The sequence below is a fragment of the Apteryx mantelli genome, chromosome 8, assembly GCF_036417845.1.
Source record: "Apteryx mantelli isolate bAptMan1 chromosome 8, bAptMan1.hap1, whole genome shotgun sequence".
In the NCBI taxonomy this organism is placed as follows: Eukaryota; Metazoa; Chordata; class Aves; order Apterygiformes; family Apterygidae; genus Apteryx; species Apteryx mantelli.
In genome coordinates this window covers 21,113,605-21,131,169 of record NC_089985.1, presented here as the reverse complement: position 1 = coordinate 21,131,169, position 17,565 = coordinate 21,113,605, and the positions used below count along the sequence as shown (strand labels likewise).

Here is a 17,565-nt window from a genome sequence, read left to right as displayed (position 1 = left end):
CCCCCATCACATACATACATGCATATAAATGGAGAAGGGACCCTCCCCGCAAAAGCTGGTTGCTACCAAAACAACGCATTCATCCTGCAGCCTGCCCTGTACATGTTCCTGAACAGATCCTGGGGAAGAGGGTTGCAAGGAATAACAATAAGCCAACAGAACTGTTCTGGTGGCCACATGCAGACCATGAGATACTAGCTGAGCATGTACCAGTCTTTGCTTACTTTTGACTCCTGAAAGAAGCTTCTGAAAATTTTTCCTTCCACTCCCACTAACAGACAACCTCTGAACAGTCTGGGTCCTCTCTCTTTTGAGGTTAGTGGAAAAGAAATGCTGGCTTTCAGAGAAGAGGGATAACTGTAAATCTGGTAAAGGCATTTGAGAATGTTCTATTAATTTGTATTTGGTCTTATCCATTTACTTACACCATACTCTACCAAGGAGAAAACAGCCAATTAGGAAAAATCCTGGTCCCAATTAAAATCAATAGCAGTTTTGCAATCGTCTCAATGAAGCCAAAAATACACCCTGAGATTCAGCACCGTCTCCAAGTGAATATCTTGAAGTGCCCAGCCGAATCTGGAATTAAGCCATACTCCTCTCTCCTCCCCGCCCCAGCCTATTTATTACCACTCCTTGGGACATTTTGATCCATGGGAAAAATGCCAGGAAATGACTTGGTTTCTCCACACAGTCTTGTAATTTTATCATTACTTCTAAAAAGGAAACAAAATCAGGAAAGCCTCTTATATCTAGAACAATGCATGACAAAAAGCTAATTTTTAAAGGAAGTCCCCCCCCCCTGCCGCCTCAAACCAATCACTGAAGCCTCAGCACAGCAGGTTCACTAACAGTACCAGTGAAGAGAGCTAGATGATGATCTTTGGTACCTCATAATTCATTATTAAAGCAAAAAGCAATACAACAGAAAACAAGAAATACAATAGAAAAACAATCCTCTTAGAAATGTAAGCTTTCTGATGTAATTGCAGCATTTGAATATGAAGAATAGGCACCAAGGGCTCTCTGAAAGAGAATTTGAAGCAAGAAAGCATAGGATATACCAGGGAGAAGGTCCCTTGTGTAGCAATCTTGCTTTGGGAAAGTAGTGACCCTTCAGAGCAAGTTACTGTAGAAGTTAATGAAGGCCAAGGACAACTAAGAGGCAGAGGAAATGTTTCAGGTGCCAATCTGTATGCAGAAATAACAGAATTGCACAATTTACATCTTTTTGTATGGGAGTGATTTTCCCTTCCCTATGGAGCTTGGTGGGGGATCAAGACCTCAAGGTGTGCATACCTTCAGAAATACCATATGGAGAAAAGGCCAACATAATGCTATAATTAGGACACCAGTGTTACGCATTATTAGAGTTTATTTTCTTTAAGTTTCAGTCAAATGAATTAGTCTGCAAGTGTTTTGAAGATTCAGTACTTGTAAGGGAAAAGTACTTAGGGTGGAGCAAAGGCTAGACATAGTGGGATGAATGAAGAAAGGAAAACTGAAGCTGAATAGGCAGGAAAATCTCCTGACAGTATAGAACAGTCTCTCATGGGAAAAGTGAAAGTCCAAGGCTTTTGGCAGGTAGCTAGTCCAGATGAGCTAATTTTTTCCTTACCACTTGAAGTACTGCAACCTTGGAAAACACAATAGCCTAAGCTCCATTTGTGTTGAAGAAAGTAACGTGCAATAAAACTTTTTAATAGAAAAAGAAAGCATGGCATGCCACAGTTTCCATAATGCAGAGAGCAAGATATAGCCAATAGTCCAGTGACGTGTTTTTAAACCGAGTATCTGACAGATTTCTCTCTCGAACCATAGCCAGGATCCTAATCCACCAAAATTCCTTGGTCTGCAAGGGATACACAGAGTCTTTGTAAGAGCTAAGGTTAACATCAGCAGTCCTATGATATAAGGTTACACTCAGAGGCTTCCATGATTTGCAACAAACTTCAGCATTCAAAACATAACTTTAGTTCAACATTTGTTGACCTGCATAAATGAAGTAAACAGCTGCCTTGACCCTACTGTTTCTCAGTACAGAAAACCATGCAGGGTGAAGGGAAGAGACTTGTGCTACTTTGAGTGACTCTTCAAACTAACAGGTCAGAGGGCTGGAGCGCTAGAGGTTATTCTTGTTGCCCTCTCGGATCAACATTATGGGATGGAAAGTCTTACATATTGAACAATAGCATTATATTGCTGTTCTAGAAATAACCTTAGTGTTTAGTCATCTGCCCTGCACTGTCATTTTCAAACTAATCTACATTACACACAGTTACAGACCACAGTCATACTAATGTTTACACACATACTAAGTTACTCTGTCAGACTTAAATAAGGAATTTCCAACATACACCACTAAGGGGAAACTTTTCTGTGAATATTAACACAAAGGAAAAAAGCTTCCAAGCAGTTAAAGCTCTCACTTAAGAATTTGGTTTAAACAAAGTTTTGTTTAATTATTCCTGCATCCTTTTAATCTGTCAGCATCCAGTCAAGGACAATACCATTCTGTCTGCTATGCATTAGTGAAGGTAACAAAACCAAAAAATGTAGAAGAGAGCAGTGCTAATTTACAAATAGAGTAAATTCTTAACGTATTGCCTTATTGTAAAGTTACCAGAACTAATGCCTTCTACTGATTTCTTTCTGTAACACTAAAACAATGCTTATTCTGCCGGATTAACCACTGGAGGTATGTGTATTCTTCATTATTCTAAATAAGGAGATTTAGCACCAGAAAGTTAGTCATAATATTCAATGACTTTGTTTTCTTTTTGCAGCTCTGAGGATGAGAATGGCAAAGCTGGGGAAAAAGGTGATTTAACAGCTATAATGACATGGAAGTAAAGTTTATTACTCAAAGCAGAATAAAGCTAAGAAGAGTTTCTTCAGCATACTTTTTTTTTTTGAACTTTAATGATTTTTTTGCTCCTTTATTTTACGCATCTGGGTTATTTTGCCTTTGCATAAACCAATGAACATTAACAGACTTTTAGATTCGACCAACTGCTACACACATTCAAATCAAATCCAGGATGTTGCTGACGGTAATGGGAAGTTTCCCAAGACCATAAATGCAGTGTATATGCAAATATGAAGATATGTGCATACCTGTTCCCACAACAAGGAATACAGTGTTACTATATACACAAAGCAGATAAACACATCTCCATGGAACTTCTCAGGACATTCTTTCACTTTGAAGTGTACCAATCTAACTGACTTTTGATTGAAAATGCCATCCCAGCATTTTTCCAATAAAAACATTAGTTAATGAAAAACTAGACATGCGAGATAGGAGCAAGGAGTGTAAATATAAGAGACTGGTTCCCAAGCATACCACCTTGGCCAAAATTTAAAGCATTCCTTTTCAAATAACAGACAAACAAACCAAAAATAGCAAAGTCTGCATTTAAGTATTTAGATGCTTCTACAGTATCACAGTGCAGCCACCCTTCTATTTTTTGTATGACAATACAGCCAATCCCAAGACCTTCCTTCCTCCCCCCATCAGGGGTATGCTCCCCACCCAGAGCCTTACAGACCCAGTGCACAGTGCTACAAACAGCTTAACCTCCCAGCCATGGCTTCACCTGCTTGCTCGCTACCAAAGGCCCTGCTTTCCCAGGAAACTGGTTGCTAAACAGGCAGGTGCTTGTCCATCACTAGAAAATACTACTGAGCACATAGGTTTTGGTTGGCCAGGGGATCTAGAAGTAGTGTAAGTCTTCCATCAGAAATACTGAGCTGCCTATAGCCCACCCTGCAACTGCGGATCATCTGCCATCAGTTGCTACCACTGGTGGACACAGCTCTCCAGCAAAGTCTCAAGCCTCCCACCAAGGAAGAGGTCAACTCAACACATTAGGGAGCAGCTGGGGCCCTTTAAGCAGCCATAAGGTACAGCTGCACCTGGAAAACACCACACAAGTCAGATTATCCCAGTCTAGTTCTTGAGGGGGGAAATGCCTCACAGCACTACATCCTTATATTCAAATCAGTGTGATAGTTATTTTGCTAGGTCTTTGACTGTTGTGATTCATTAAATAGATACATCTCAGCTTGCATTATTCTCATATAGCTGACTCAGATATTATACACCAGCAAAAGTCAGCTGTAACTTTATTTTTTGCTGGCCTTCCTCATTTCAAAGCAGGAACCTGAAGCTACTACCTCACACTGAGGCATGATGCTAGCAATCAGCTGACTCACAGCCTCTAAAGAGTTGGTGGCTCCCAGTCTGAAATGGGACAGTGAATCAGGTAATAATCTCAAATTTTAGAATTTCAGTCATGGACGGTTGCCTGGAGAGTGGAATAATAGATAAGAACAAATAAATGCAACTGTATTACACTTTCTCTATGTCTCTCCTGTGTTTCAGGTTTTTTTAAAGGGCTTTTTTTTGGCTTTTGTCCGCTTTGTTTTTTTTATCCTGTTATTAGATGGTTTGGAGAGCAGCAGCAAGTTACCTTCAACCCTTACTCTTTCTTGTTTGTTTGAATCTCCTTCTCAAAGGCAGACCTATACTGTTAATTAAACTTAAATGATCTGGAAAAAGGGGCAAAAAGGCTCCTGCCAGCGTAGTATTATTCAAAGCAGTTTAAAACAAAGCAGACAGCAAAGAGACAGAGAGTTACCATGTACTAAACTGACAGGTGAAATTCACTACTGATGCATGAAAAGTAACATAGAAAAGAAAAGTAACCCTAACTGTACATAGCACAAGGAGCACTTTCAAGTAGATACCACCAACCTCTTCTGGGGAGGGAGGGATGGATCTTGGCACTATTTTAGATAGTCTTCTGAAAATATCAACTCCATGTTTGAGCCACAAAAGCTAAGAGGATTTGGAGACTCATTAGGAAAGGAAGGGAAAACAAACCAAAACATAACTATGGCATGGCATTGTATATTTACATCTTGAGTAGTTTCGGTCACCCCATCTCTAAAGAGACAAATAGAGAAGAGCAATGAAGGTTATCAAAAGTACAAAATGGCTAAATCATCTCAAGAAAGTTGCATGGAAGAGTATGCACATTTGTGCAGAGCACAGTTTACATACACGACTAAAGAAAACAGGCCATAATTATTCAAACAAAAGTTTGTTTAAGCATAAACTTCAAGTAAGTACCCATTTCTTTATGTCTATCTGTACGACCTGTCTTGAATTTAAAGATCCAGTTATTTAATAAAGTTTAAGAATATTTATGATTAGTTTATTTACGAACATTTTCTTCCCATTTTGGGCATCCCTTGCATGTCTCAACCTCACACTGAAAAATTAAAGGCAAAAAAACCCCAAAAGCTGTTATTTGAACAAGAGCACCACATAGTGTCGTAATTCATAATAGAAAATAAAAGGTCAGTCATCTATCTCTAGCCTTCGAACCTGGGAGAAGGAAAAACACTCACACCATTACACCAAATACAAAGAAGTCTCTCCATCTGGTGTTTTTTTGACAAACAACACAGGAAACAGTGTATGTTCATTGTGTGGAAGAGAAAAAAGGCATACGTTTTTAGTTTAATATGCAGTCTGTATGTCTGCTACCAAAAAAGTTGACTTTGAGCAAAGCAAAGTAACAGTGATTCAGTTGCACTCAAGTTATTTGCATCACTTAGTTTTCATCGGAAGCATGTACCAAAAACAGGATTTCTGCGTAAGACAAAGGCAGATGACCGGTATTTTGAGGCTGCGTATAACAACTCAAATACAATTACCTTAAAACAGTAAACTTCTTGTGGTGACACTAATCACAAACAAATCTCTGCTTTACTGGCAGATTTCGCCTGTCTAGAAGAACACTAGAAGAACACAAGAAAAGATATGCTAATGTTGATTCATCATTACAAGTTTAACACAACAGTAAAAGGACACCAAAACCTTCTCTGTCTCTCTGTGAAGAAGTCCTACTGACTTCAGTAAGATTCTTTTATGAGGTAAAGCAATAGGTATTTTCTTCTAAAGAATATCATGTTACCAATCAGCAGGGGGAGAAAGAATACAGCAGCCACCATTGGCTCCAGAACCAAACTGCCTAGCATCCGTTTTTCTGCTGATATCAAACACTTCCACAGGTGTTTTTTGTTTAAGAATACACAAAGAATTTTGGGAGAGTCAGAAGATAATCACACATTGCTTCCTTTTACTAGTCACACAGGTGGAGAAAAAACTCCATGCATGTTTCAAACTTAACAAGGCTTCCAGTCAAATATGGCAGAATACCGCATGAGGCTTTACAAACTACACAGTGCTGCTAGTACTGGGAAAGAAAGAGCAGCTAATAGTTTTTGATCTTTATAGCAGGTATTAAATTTGAAACAAGAATCTTTCCCTCTTGACACAAAAGCAACTCTGTACAGGAGAGCGCAACCATTTTAACATTCATTTGCAGTAAGAGTTTCTTCAGGAAACATCTAGATAACTTTAATTTAGAAAATAAGCATCTACAAAGCAAACAGACAATCCCCATTTGCTGCTATGCAAGGCTATTCTTTTTCCAGTTTTTACATGATAGTTTTCATCTAAGTAAAAAATGAGACAAAAAAGCTTGAATTCACATATTTTCATTCACGTTTTAAAAAACCTGTATTCATTGTCACAGGAGAACAATACAGTACAACTATCAAGTTACAGAAAGAATTTGTCATTGACTTTAATTTAAAAAGCCACCAATCATGTCTAGGACTGAGAGATTTCTTCTATAAACTCATTGCATACAAAAAAAAGAGTCCTCCAAAACCCTGGTTAACAAACACTAAACAAGAGAAAAAGCACCCACAAAAAACCCACATGATCAGTCATATATTTCTTGCCTTTCAGCCTAGGTTTTGCCATAGCTCTTCATAGTCTCCCCTTCTCTATCTACAAATGACTTTTCCAGATGAGAGGAATGGGGACAATTCAACTTATACCCGCTCACAACGGGATTAATCACAGCTCTGTACACGCTCTTACAGCAAACCTGGTTACTGGAGCAGCCAAAAGGAAGAAAATACAGGACTGCGAGCATTGGCTTGTAGCTTGCTGTAGAACTGCTTCTGCAACTAGCTGCATTGTGGATTTGGGGAGTTGAAGAAAGGCAGAAGATAGACAGCTTAATTAAGTGGAGAGAACCACTACCTGACCCACATGTATCAATATTTTAGATCAGGCCATCAGAAAGCAGAAGGATGTTGCTGAAAAGGTCTACGCCAAGCCAGGCTCCATCTCCACTATTATTCCATCCAATTCCCCCAGCACCTCTTTTCCCCAGTTAGCTTACTAGCCCCTGGCTGAAAATACATTCCAAAGTGATACAGCTAAATCAATACTTTCAAGATTATCAAGAATGATAATGCAGTGTGGAAGCACACTGTTTAGGGCTGCAAGAACAGGTGTACTGCTCTGCCTGCAAAGCACTGTAACTGCATGGCATATTAAGGGTGCACTTCTGAGATTTTAAAGAAATTCCTTCCATAATTAAGCAAATTAAAGAACATAGTCTCTTTCCATTCCCTGTACATAGTTCATATTATTTAGATAAATCTTTTAAGGACTAAAAATGCCCTCCCACATTCTTATAAAGACATTTAAGCCTCCTAGATGTGCCAGCTCAGAGAACTCTTTTAACACTGACAGAAGCTGCCCTTCCTGAAGTCAAACCAACTCCTAATCTCCATTTCACTCAACAGTGCAGTCAAATACAACTGCAACATTACTGAGCAAACATTTTCCCTTCACGTTTAGCCATCAAGTGGCATAAGTCCATCTCACTCATTCAGAAAAGTAATTCAGAAACCACAAGTAGCCAGAGACAGCAAAATGCAGAAATCCAGACACATCCTATGAAAGTTTCTTTCTGTTTGAGTTTTTACTAGTTGGAACAACTAGTTTATACTGCACTTGTATTGCAGACATACTTTCTCTTTACGGTTTAGAAGTACTGGGGGGACAGAGCAGTGTTTATGAGTGATGCAAATGGTGGCTTTGCTAAAGGACTGAAGTTCCCAAACCCATATGCTTGTATTTGTACTGCTCTTAAAGCAGAGGGAATGTTTTTTGCATTTAACTGCAAAGATACATGACAACGTTGATCGCATCAACCTGCGATAGTGAAAAACTGTCACAATGTTTTTTTTGTAATGCACAAGACTATCACAAGCAGCAAGCTGTCACATAACACGCCATTAGAACACAAGTGAACAGATATGACAGATCTGGGATCAGTCTTTCCAGTTCTCAATAATATTCACAAAAGGTTTTGGGAACTGTGACTATCAAAACAGTGTTTCAGCACATCTTCTCAGTCTTCTTAACTTACAAGCTGCAATCAGTTAAATTAGTGCACTTAATAAAACAAACATCATTCCTTACTCAGGCAAAGACTCCCACTAAAAATCACATCAGAAGACAGCTTTGGCAGGACTGCAGGATCCTTCTATAGATTTGAATGCAACTCTCCCTAACATTGAAGAATAATAGTGCATATGCATCGTGCTCAATTACATCTTCAGCGAGGTGTGGAGGGAAAAGTTGTAATATAAAAGTTTCCTTGTTTTTCCAATTGCACAATATTTCATTGCAAAACTCTGACTTTCATGGATGGACTTATTTCAGATTTGGTTGATTGCTGCCAGGAAGGCAATGAGGAACACTATATTTCCACAGATATAGATGGCTAACACAATCTGTTTAAACAGATGACCCTGCAAAAGGGAAAAAAGCCATAGAAGTGTCAGTCTTTTTATTGTTTTAAACAAATAATCATACCATTTCATAGTAGTATTTACAAAATGGTGACTTGCCTCTGCTTCTGCAGATGTGAGTGACTGCAATATCTGTATTCTGTCATCCTCTATCACTTCAGCTGTTAGTGGGAAGAAAAAAAAGTAGTTAGCTCTGCTCTTAACAGGAAGTTGGTTTTATATTGCAGAACTCTTGATTCTATAATTAAGTAATTCGGTCCTATACAGCATCAAATCAACAAAGAATACATCTTAAACCAGTTTTTGAACAGCACTTGGAAGAAACTCATTTGGCCTATCATGACCTATATTATGTTCATAGCACAAGTGATTAATGCTTTTGAGCTGAGCAAAATAATAATAATAATTTTTGGCCACTGCAGTGACAAAATATTTTGTCTCCTCTTTTGCTAGAGCAAATAATCAAAACACTGAGTTTTGAGTTGAACAAGACATTGTTTGATCTAAAACCTTTCCTTTTAAAATAAGTAGATTTCATAAAGAAATACTTTCAATTAGCCAAGATAAGAATAGTCATTGTTCAAACATTTCAGGCTAATTCCTCTTTCTAGGAGAGCATTAGTGCAGCTCAATTTAAATTCACAACTTTTCTAATCATTCCTTCTCCACGTGCCACCTTACAGAATCTCTTAACTAATCACCTTTCTTCAATTCTGCAGATGTGTCCAGACATAGATCATTTACATGTGCAGGATGATCTCCTTCAGCAAGGCTAAGAATTTCCAATGAAATTCTGATCCTTTACTATCAGTCTCTTTACTAGACATATTGGAGTCAGGATTTCACCTTAGTTCCCCTGTTCAATCACAGAGCTTCAAGTGTTTGTGCTTAAGTTTCTGACCATTTAGCTGCATCATTTCACTCATGCAACAAGTCATTCATACCAGCAATCTGTAACAATAATACGCATATTAAATCTGCATAAATTAATCTGTGCTCTATCCACCCAACCAGGATCAGATCATGGCAAGAAATGACAGATTCTTGGAAAATAATTACACAAACACATTCAATCTGTCCCCAAGTACTGTGATTTGAGGAAAAAAGGCCACTGTTTAAGATGGCATAAAAAGTCTTCCTGTAACACTTTGGTCTTGAAAGATGATTTATTCCCATACCACTTCGTACAGAACCATCACATCATTACTTGAGAGATATCCCCCTCAGTTTGCAAGTTAGAGGCCAGCAAACATCTTTTGAAATTCATTCCACTCAAGTTATATTTTTGCATTTTACAATCCTCAGCAGACAAGTTAACAGGAGCTTTGCTGGGTTTGTACCTTTACGTATGAGACAGTAGCTGTGTATTTCCAGAAGAACATCAATCCCAACATGCCAAGCTACAAAACCAATCATTGTATAGGTGTCCCATGGGTCTGGTAGGTCAAGTGCTGGTAGATCCATTCCCAAGAACATAGTCACAACTAGCCAGTAAAAACAAGATAATAAAAAAGACACTGAGGATGCTGCTCCAGGGCAATTGACAACACTCTCAACACCTTTGGCAGTACATTTCCTGCAAACTGCCTACAGGTGCATGGGGAGTGTGGTGAAGGTGTCCATCCAGCTAAAAGTTCCTCTGGGGGGGTGGGGAGGAGGAAGGGAAGATAATAGATGGGAAGCAGGGAGGGAAGAAGAGGCCAAGACAGTTTTCAGCCTGATCAGTCCCTTACGCAGTCACACCAACACTAGCATTTGTGACTACGTCAACAGGACCACAGCCACCTGAATTTATATGCTTAAGCTGCTTGTGGAAGCTTGTCTCCAAAAATAGAAAGACAACCAACTTATGGTTCTGTGAGTGAATTTCCCCTCTCCCACTAAATAACTTTGAATTATTGAGGTATGTCACTGTAAGAACAATATCCTCAAATTCTCCAAGAGGAAAAAGAGATTCAAAAGGAAAACAAACAAAAAAACCCCAGGTCCTTGTAGCAAAGATTTACCCCAAATTTGTCTGCAATGTCTGTGGTGTTACTGAGCCACTTGTTCCCCTAAAGCTGCACCTGTTGGCCACTTAAAACCCACAGAGAAGGTGGCCAGCAAGAAAAGAGAGAGAATATCCATAGTTCATGTTAAGAGGTGGAAGCCATGAGGTGAGAGTAAGACATATTTTTGAACCTTCACTTGAAATAAGCATATACAGGGGTGAACATTAGCCAAACATGTCTAATATGTAATGCACAGATCATAAGCAATTAAACCATTTAAGGGGAAATCATGCCTAACCAATCTGATAGCCTTCTATGATGGAATGACTGGCTGGGTAGATGAGGGGAGAGCAGTGGATGTCGTCTACCTTGACTTCAGCAAGGCTTTTGACACTGTCTCCCAGAACATCCTCATAGACAAGCTCAGGAAGTGTGGGCTAGATGAGTGGACAGTGAGGTGGACTGAGAACTGGCTGAATGGCAGAGCTCAGAGAGTTGTGATCAGCAGCACAGAGTCTAGTTGGAGGCCTGTAGCTAGCGGTGTCCCCCAGGGGTCAGTCCTGGGTCCAGTCTTGTTCAACTTCTTCATCAATGACCTGGATGAAGGGATAGAGTGCACCCTCAGCAAGTTTGCTGACGATACAAAACTGGGAGGAGCGGCGGATACACCAGGGGGCTGTGCTGCCATTCAGAGAGACCTGGACAGGCTGGAGAGGTGGGCGGAGAGGAACCTCATGAAGTTCAACAAAGGCAAGTGCATGGTCCTGCACCTGGGGAGGAATAACCCCATGCACCAGTACAGGTTGGGGGTTGACCTGCTGGAAAGCAGCTCTGCGGAAAAGGACCTGGGAGTGCTGGTGGACACCAAGTTAAGCATGAGGCAGCAATGTGCCCTTGTGGCCAAGAAGACCAATGGTATCCTGGGGTGCATCAGGAAGAGTGTTGCCAGCAGGTCGAGGGAGGTGATTCTCTCCCTCTACTCAGCCCTGGTGAGGCCACATCTGGAGTACTGCATCCAGTTCTGGGCTCCCCAGTACAAGAGGGATGTGGCACTACTGGAGCAAGTCCAGCGAAGGGCTACAAAGATGATTAGGGGACTGGAGCATCTCTCTTATGAGGAAAGACTGAGAGAGCTGGGCCTGTTTAGCCTGGAGAAGAGAAGACTGAGAGGAGATCTTATCAACGTGTACAAGTATCTGAAGGGAGGGTGTCAAGAGGATGGGACCAGACTCTTTTCAGTGGTGCCCAGCGACAGGACGTGAGGCAACGGGCACAAACTGAAACACAGACACTTCCATCTGAACATGAGGAAATACTTTTTCACTGTGAGGGTGACAGAGCACTGGAACAGGTTGCCCAGAGAGGTTGTAGAGTCTCCTTCTCTGGAGATATTCAAAACCTGCCTGGACGCAATCCTGGGCAATGTGCTCTAGGTGACCCTGCTTGAGCAGGGGGGTTGGACTAGATGATCTCCAGAGGTCCCTTCCAACCTCAGCGATTCTGTGATTTTTTTTTTTTTTTTTTAAGTTAGATTTGAAGATTGAAGTAATCTGTCTCATGCCACAGGAGATCACATTGAGATCGTGTGAGCTAGAACTCAACTGAATGTCCATGATGCTAACAGGTCTAGGCACTTTAGGTGAGCACCAACCCAGATTACAAACAATCACCTCAAATCACTTAAAAGGGAGTTACAACTATTACTCCTACTCACCAGCCAGTATTCTAGCTGTTGTACCAGTACTCCAGTGAAACCAGTTAAACAATTGCCTCCTATAACACAAAGGAAAGCATTTTGTTGATTACTTAGTTTGAAAACAAGATTTCACAGATTGAAGAAAAGGTACATCTAAAGTAGATAACAATACAAAAGAAATTTTCATAAAAATGGGCATGTTTAAATTTTGTGCCTATGATTTAATAAGCTATAATTTAAGTCTAAATTTAATCAGTTAGTTTTGAGTACCTTGGTGCATGTGGAGATGGTCTGAAACCTGCCATAAGAGGTTGAAAAATTGCCAGGGCCATCACAGCACAGCCGAGATATGGATGAAAACCTGCTTGCTAAACAGATGACACTTTTCTTTAGTATCATATCTATATCAGGATACAGAAAAATACCCAAAAGTTGTAGAGTTTACTTAAGCTTGTATTAGTACTTTATAGTGGTGGAACAGCATTGTATTTATATTGGCAGTAGCTACAGGACACAATAACAACCTGCCCTGCAGCTGGATGCAGTGCGTTCTCCTTGGCAACAGAAGATGCCGATAAGCCTACCCACGGTTTGTTCTGCCCTGCAGCTGGATGCAGTGCGTTCTCCTTGGCAACAGAAGATGCCGATAAGCCTACCCAGAGTTTGTTCTGCCCTGCAGCTGGATGCAGTGCGTTCTCCTTGGCAACAGAAGATGCCGATAAGCCTACCCAGAGTTTGTTCTGCCCTGCAGCTGGATGCAGTGCGTTCTCCTTGGCAACAGAAGATGCCGATAAGCCTACCCATGGTTTGTTCTGCCTTTTTGCTATATGGATAAATTCTACCAGCTGAACAGCAAATAGTAATATGATTGTAGCAGCTGTTGCTCTGAGCTTTTCATCCTCAATCCTGCTTCTTCAGGAAAGGCCTATTTCTTAACTCCTGCCAGTACCGGTCTCTGCTCTCACCCTACGTGTTCTAATCCCACCTTAAACATTTTATTGAATTTTCCTAGCTCCTAGCTGTCAGCTCATGCCTGTGACCACATTCTCCTCCTGCCTTTAATGCAAATTCCTCTCATAGTTTTCCAATTTCTGATATCACCTTGCACCAAATATAACACAAGGGACAGCAACAGGTAAACAATCTCTATCTGGATTCCAGCCTAAGCTTAAACACTGGATGCAGTTGTCCAGGTTCATAACACCTTTTCTTACGAGAATTGAAGGCAAGAGGTCTACCAAGTTAATAAGCCAGCTCTCCAAGTCTCATTCCCCTCCCAAATCCAGTTTTTCTGAGAAACTGGAAAGATGACTGATTCAGTTCATAAAAAACTGCAAGAAAGGACTTTATTTGGGAGAAAAGAGGAAGGAAGGAAAGTATGACTGACTGAAGTTTTTCAAGCAGAGCTAAAAGCAGCAACATTCCTCTTTTGTGTTGCTAGGTTTTGAAATCAGCCTGCTTCAAAACAGCTTTCAGAGTAATATATTATGGCTAATGCCAAGGAAATGTTAAAGCCAACAACGGATCTACTACTCATACTTCAGTGAGCATAAATTTAAAGGCTGGACCAAGTGAAAGTTTAAAAAAAATTAAGAAAAAAAAAAAAAAAGCCCCACACTTACCTTGCTCCATCCTCCTCGGTATACAAAAGGCAAAACAAAAGAGATACTCGTAAGCATTACTGTGGTCAACATAAGCATACGATGCACCTAGAAAGTGAAGTTTGCTTTTAGAAACACTGCAGCTTTCTCAATAGAGTATTAAAATACAAGTAATAGATTTGTAAAGAAAAACATTCCTAATTGTCTCTTTAGACTTTGTCTTTATTAGTAAAGTAACTAAACTTCTGATTTGCACTTATTTAGTCTTAAAAGACTAAAGAAAGATAACAACACACTAAGGTTGATCTCTTATTTCTTTGATCTAGTAGGTTCTAATTCTGTTTACAAGAGAGCTAGAACATACAGCTAGCTGGGGGAGATTTTGCCCACCTGAAACCACATCTCCTTTCCAAACAGGAATGAATGGGACCAGACAGGTTTGAAGAATCGTGCAACAATAACACCAATGCTAACTGTAGTAATCCAGGCAACAAACATTAGAGTACCTGAAAATGGAAGGGGGGGGGGGGAGAGGAAGGGGCAGAGGGAACATGATCAAAGTAAACACAAGTAATTTAGCTGTATGAATACAGACTAAACCATTATACACTCTTTGAAGTAGTATGCATATGGTCAGAATTTACCAGTGATAAGTTTTTATCACCTGATTCAGACAACTTTATAGCATTCATCTCGTTAGAGGGCAGAAACATCCATACAAAAGAGAATTAGAAAATGCCCACACTGCAATAGAGCAGCCCTGATGACTGTGCATTTAACGCACTGCAGTGCCACCAGCGGATAAGGCGAGAGTTGCAGTTTTGTTACCAACTGACAAGTGAGAGGATGAAAGACTACATTTGTGACAGGCTTTCACTGATAAAGAAGAAGTGATAATTCTCTCATGGGCTTGGCTCAAAATCCAGTATCATAAGAAAAAAAATTCCTCATTACCTTCAGTGGCTCCAGACTACCAACTGAGGTGTTTTTCATTTCAAATAGAATTCAGCTACAATAACACAACTAAAACAAAACCAGAGAGTGGCAAACAGAAACAAGTCTTAATTATCAACTTAAGAGGAAAGGCAAACATAAGCCCAATTTCCTGGACAAAGAGAATATTATAACTCTGTTCTTGAAGTGCAAAATTGACAATTAACAACTTTACTCTGTTCTTACAGTCTCAGACCTTGCTAGCTAACAGTAAGTTTAAGGAATATGCCAGAAAGATCAGAGGAAATACCTACCCTGCAATAGTGAGGAAAACATAAATGTCCAGTCTCAGCAGATGTAGAACTGGAAGTAGAAAGATAAAAGTTGCAGCTTACCATGAGCCTTGATAAGTTGGGGAGAGCGGGAACCTCCAATATCCTCTGGGAGGCCTGTGATATTGTACATTCCACTGGTGATCAGAGGCTGACGATTATGTTTATATATTAGTCCCCCTAAGCAGTGATATAAAGTGGTTTATTTGTGGCTGGTGAAAATCACTGCACTTTTAAGACAAACCTACTCCTTTATTTATGAATACAAGTTCTGTTGGGACCACTGAGCATGATCATGCAAACAAAACTTCTGACATATAATATATATTTTGTGAATCAAAATTGAACCTAAGATGTTACCTAAGCTGTTTTATATGCAGAATGTACAAGAAGCAACTCAGCCTTGTTAAGAATAGCTTTCTCCACTACACACACAGTGTGAAGAATAATTCTCCATTTTAAAAAGTTGTGGTCAGTTCTCTCAATTAGTTAACAGTTCCTAGCATCAAGTGGGCATGCAACACATACATAAGTCTACTTGAACCTCCAAAAGCAAACCCATGATCCTGGCAGTCAGTAGAGATGACTGGACTAAGTGCTTCACTCAAACTTGAAACTAGAGTCCTTAGTTCAGATACTAATTCTCAGTTAAGCCACACCTTGCCTTAGGGTAGGTAGCTCTTGTTTAGAGCTGTTCAAAGAAAAGCAGCATATGCAAAGCAAGTTTACCTTCACTAGCTTCCCCATCTGCCAGAAAGATGTAGTAGCTGGCATCCAGATTAAACCTCCCTTTATAAGCAGTAAGATGAATATTCCTTCTAAAAGAACACTGAAGAACACCATCTGCAAGCCTCCATGACACATCTTCAAGGGCATTCTGTGAAACAGCAGACATTTAACATTTAGTCTTCTCAAACAAGTGAACAGAATTATCACCTTTACAGACAGTGTTTGGGCTTGTTTCTATCTAACAAGCAAAACCAGCATCCCATAATAGTCTCATGAGATAAAACTTTTCTTATGCTCATATAGCCAAAACGTCCTTTTTGCTCCCATCTGTTTCTAGATGATCACAGTACAATAGCAGGGGCAGATCTCCACATACTTTAATCTTGAAAGCCAAACAGGGTAAGTATTTATAGCAGATAAAAATCTTATGACTGTCATTCTCCACAGACCTGTTCAGCTCTATGAAAGCAGCTGAAAGGTAAAAAACCACCAAAACCACAAGAAAGCACAATGGTAAGAACAGTAGCTCTGAACAAGATTATGTACTATTGAGGTTCCAGCTCACTCTTTTGCTGTATTAGAGCACCCTGGTTAAGCAGGTTATTTCCAACTTACAATTTCAACACTTATTTTTCCTGCCCCTTCTGTTGCACTAGGACAAACAGGATCGAGGGTGACTAGTTTAAAAATAAAGAAATAAATCTTGCAAAAGACAAAAGCATCACTGGAAAGAGTGACATGAGGGAAAACACTTTTACATACTAACTTAAAAAGTATGCCAATACATCAACATAGCAACATAAGGTTGGAGCAATTATCACACATTTTTCCTGCACATAACTATCCCCCCCCCTTCCAACCTTTAATGCAAAGGCATATAGATTCCAAGCTCAGCCCTAGTAAAGGGAGACTACTACACCAGTAATAACATGCACAGAGTTATTCAATAGCATAAACTTCCCACTATATGACTGTTTTTAAAATGAGGTTTACAGACTTCCAAAGATTTTTTTTTTTTAAGGAAAAAAAGAGCCCAACCATTCTCAGCATGAAGAATTATGGATCCATCTTGCTATTTAGTTGCTGTGTAAAACAAAGGCACAAAGAAGCAACATACCACTGATCACTTCAAACCTACACTCATGAAAGTTTTAGTTTTTTTCAGATGTACCTCTGAATCCAAAACAGGAGGACTTCGTCCCTTCAGGTAGGCAGTGCTTACACTAACTTGGTGGTCCTCATTAACACACAGATATGCATCATCACCACCCTGGAGAGTTTAAAAATATACATATATTCATATATTTACAGCCCAATAAAAATCCCTAGTGGTGGTCTCCAAAAGCACTTTGAGTTAACCAATGCAGCAAGCAAGGAGTTCTGGTCAATGGACTAACAAAGGATCTGGGAGAATTCTTGTATTAAACTATTTACCACCTTTCAAACACTTCAGTGTTAGAGAGAACATATTAAGTCAAAGGTAAACTATAATTTTCCCTCTCCTCAGAGTCTCTTCCACATTATCAGAGATTTCTTTAATCATTTATAGATTTTATTAAATTAATCAAATAAGACAGAGGTTGAAGTTA

General features: G+C 39.7%; 2 protein-coding genes across 10 annotated transcripts in view; one reads left to right on the top strand and one right to left on the bottom strand.

Moving 5' to 3' along the window:
- Positions 1 to 8,098, top strand: part of PALMD (palmdelphin) — a 31,865-nt gene extending 23,767 nt beyond the window's left edge. Inside the window, exon 9 of the mRNA XM_067300732.1 lies at positions 2,787 to 8,098. Within this exon, the coding sequence (XP_067156833.1) occupies positions 2,787 to 2,830 (44 nt within the window). The 3' untranslated portion in view covers positions 2,831 to 8,098. The remainder of the gene's footprint in view (positions 1 to 2,786) is intronic.
- A 113-nt stretch (positions 8,099 to 8,211) lies between these two features.
- FRRS1 (ferric chelate reductase 1) overlaps positions 8,212 to 17,565 on the bottom strand; it is a 29,258-nt gene continuing 19,904 nt past the window's right edge. For 6 of the 9 annotated variants that reach the window (XM_067300865.1, XM_067300868.1, XM_067300864.1 and 3 more), the window contains 10 exons: positions 17,148 to 17,246; positions 15,977 to 16,124; positions 15,311 to 15,427; positions 14,373 to 14,488; positions 14,004 to 14,090; positions 12,652 to 12,749; positions 12,400 to 12,458; positions 10,035 to 10,178; positions 8,794 to 8,855; positions 8,212 to 8,694 (listed from right to left, as the gene is read on the bottom strand). In XM_067300865.1, coding sequence (XP_067156966.1) covers positions 8,602 to 8,694; positions 8,794 to 8,855; positions 10,035 to 10,178; positions 12,400 to 12,458; positions 12,652 to 12,749; positions 14,004 to 14,090; positions 14,373 to 14,488; positions 15,311 to 15,427; positions 15,977 to 16,124; positions 17,148 to 17,246 — 1,023 coding nt within the window. In that variant the 3' untranslated portion in view covers positions 8,212 to 8,601. Of the gene's footprint in view, positions 8,695 to 8,717; positions 8,856 to 9,395; positions 9,646 to 10,034; positions 10,179 to 12,399; positions 12,459 to 12,651; positions 12,750 to 14,003; positions 14,091 to 14,372; positions 14,489 to 15,310; positions 15,428 to 15,976; positions 16,125 to 17,147; positions 17,247 to 17,565 lie in introns of those variants that run through there. The other 3 variants (XM_067300869.1, XR_010884859.1, XM_067300870.1) reach the window with 3 other exon arrangements.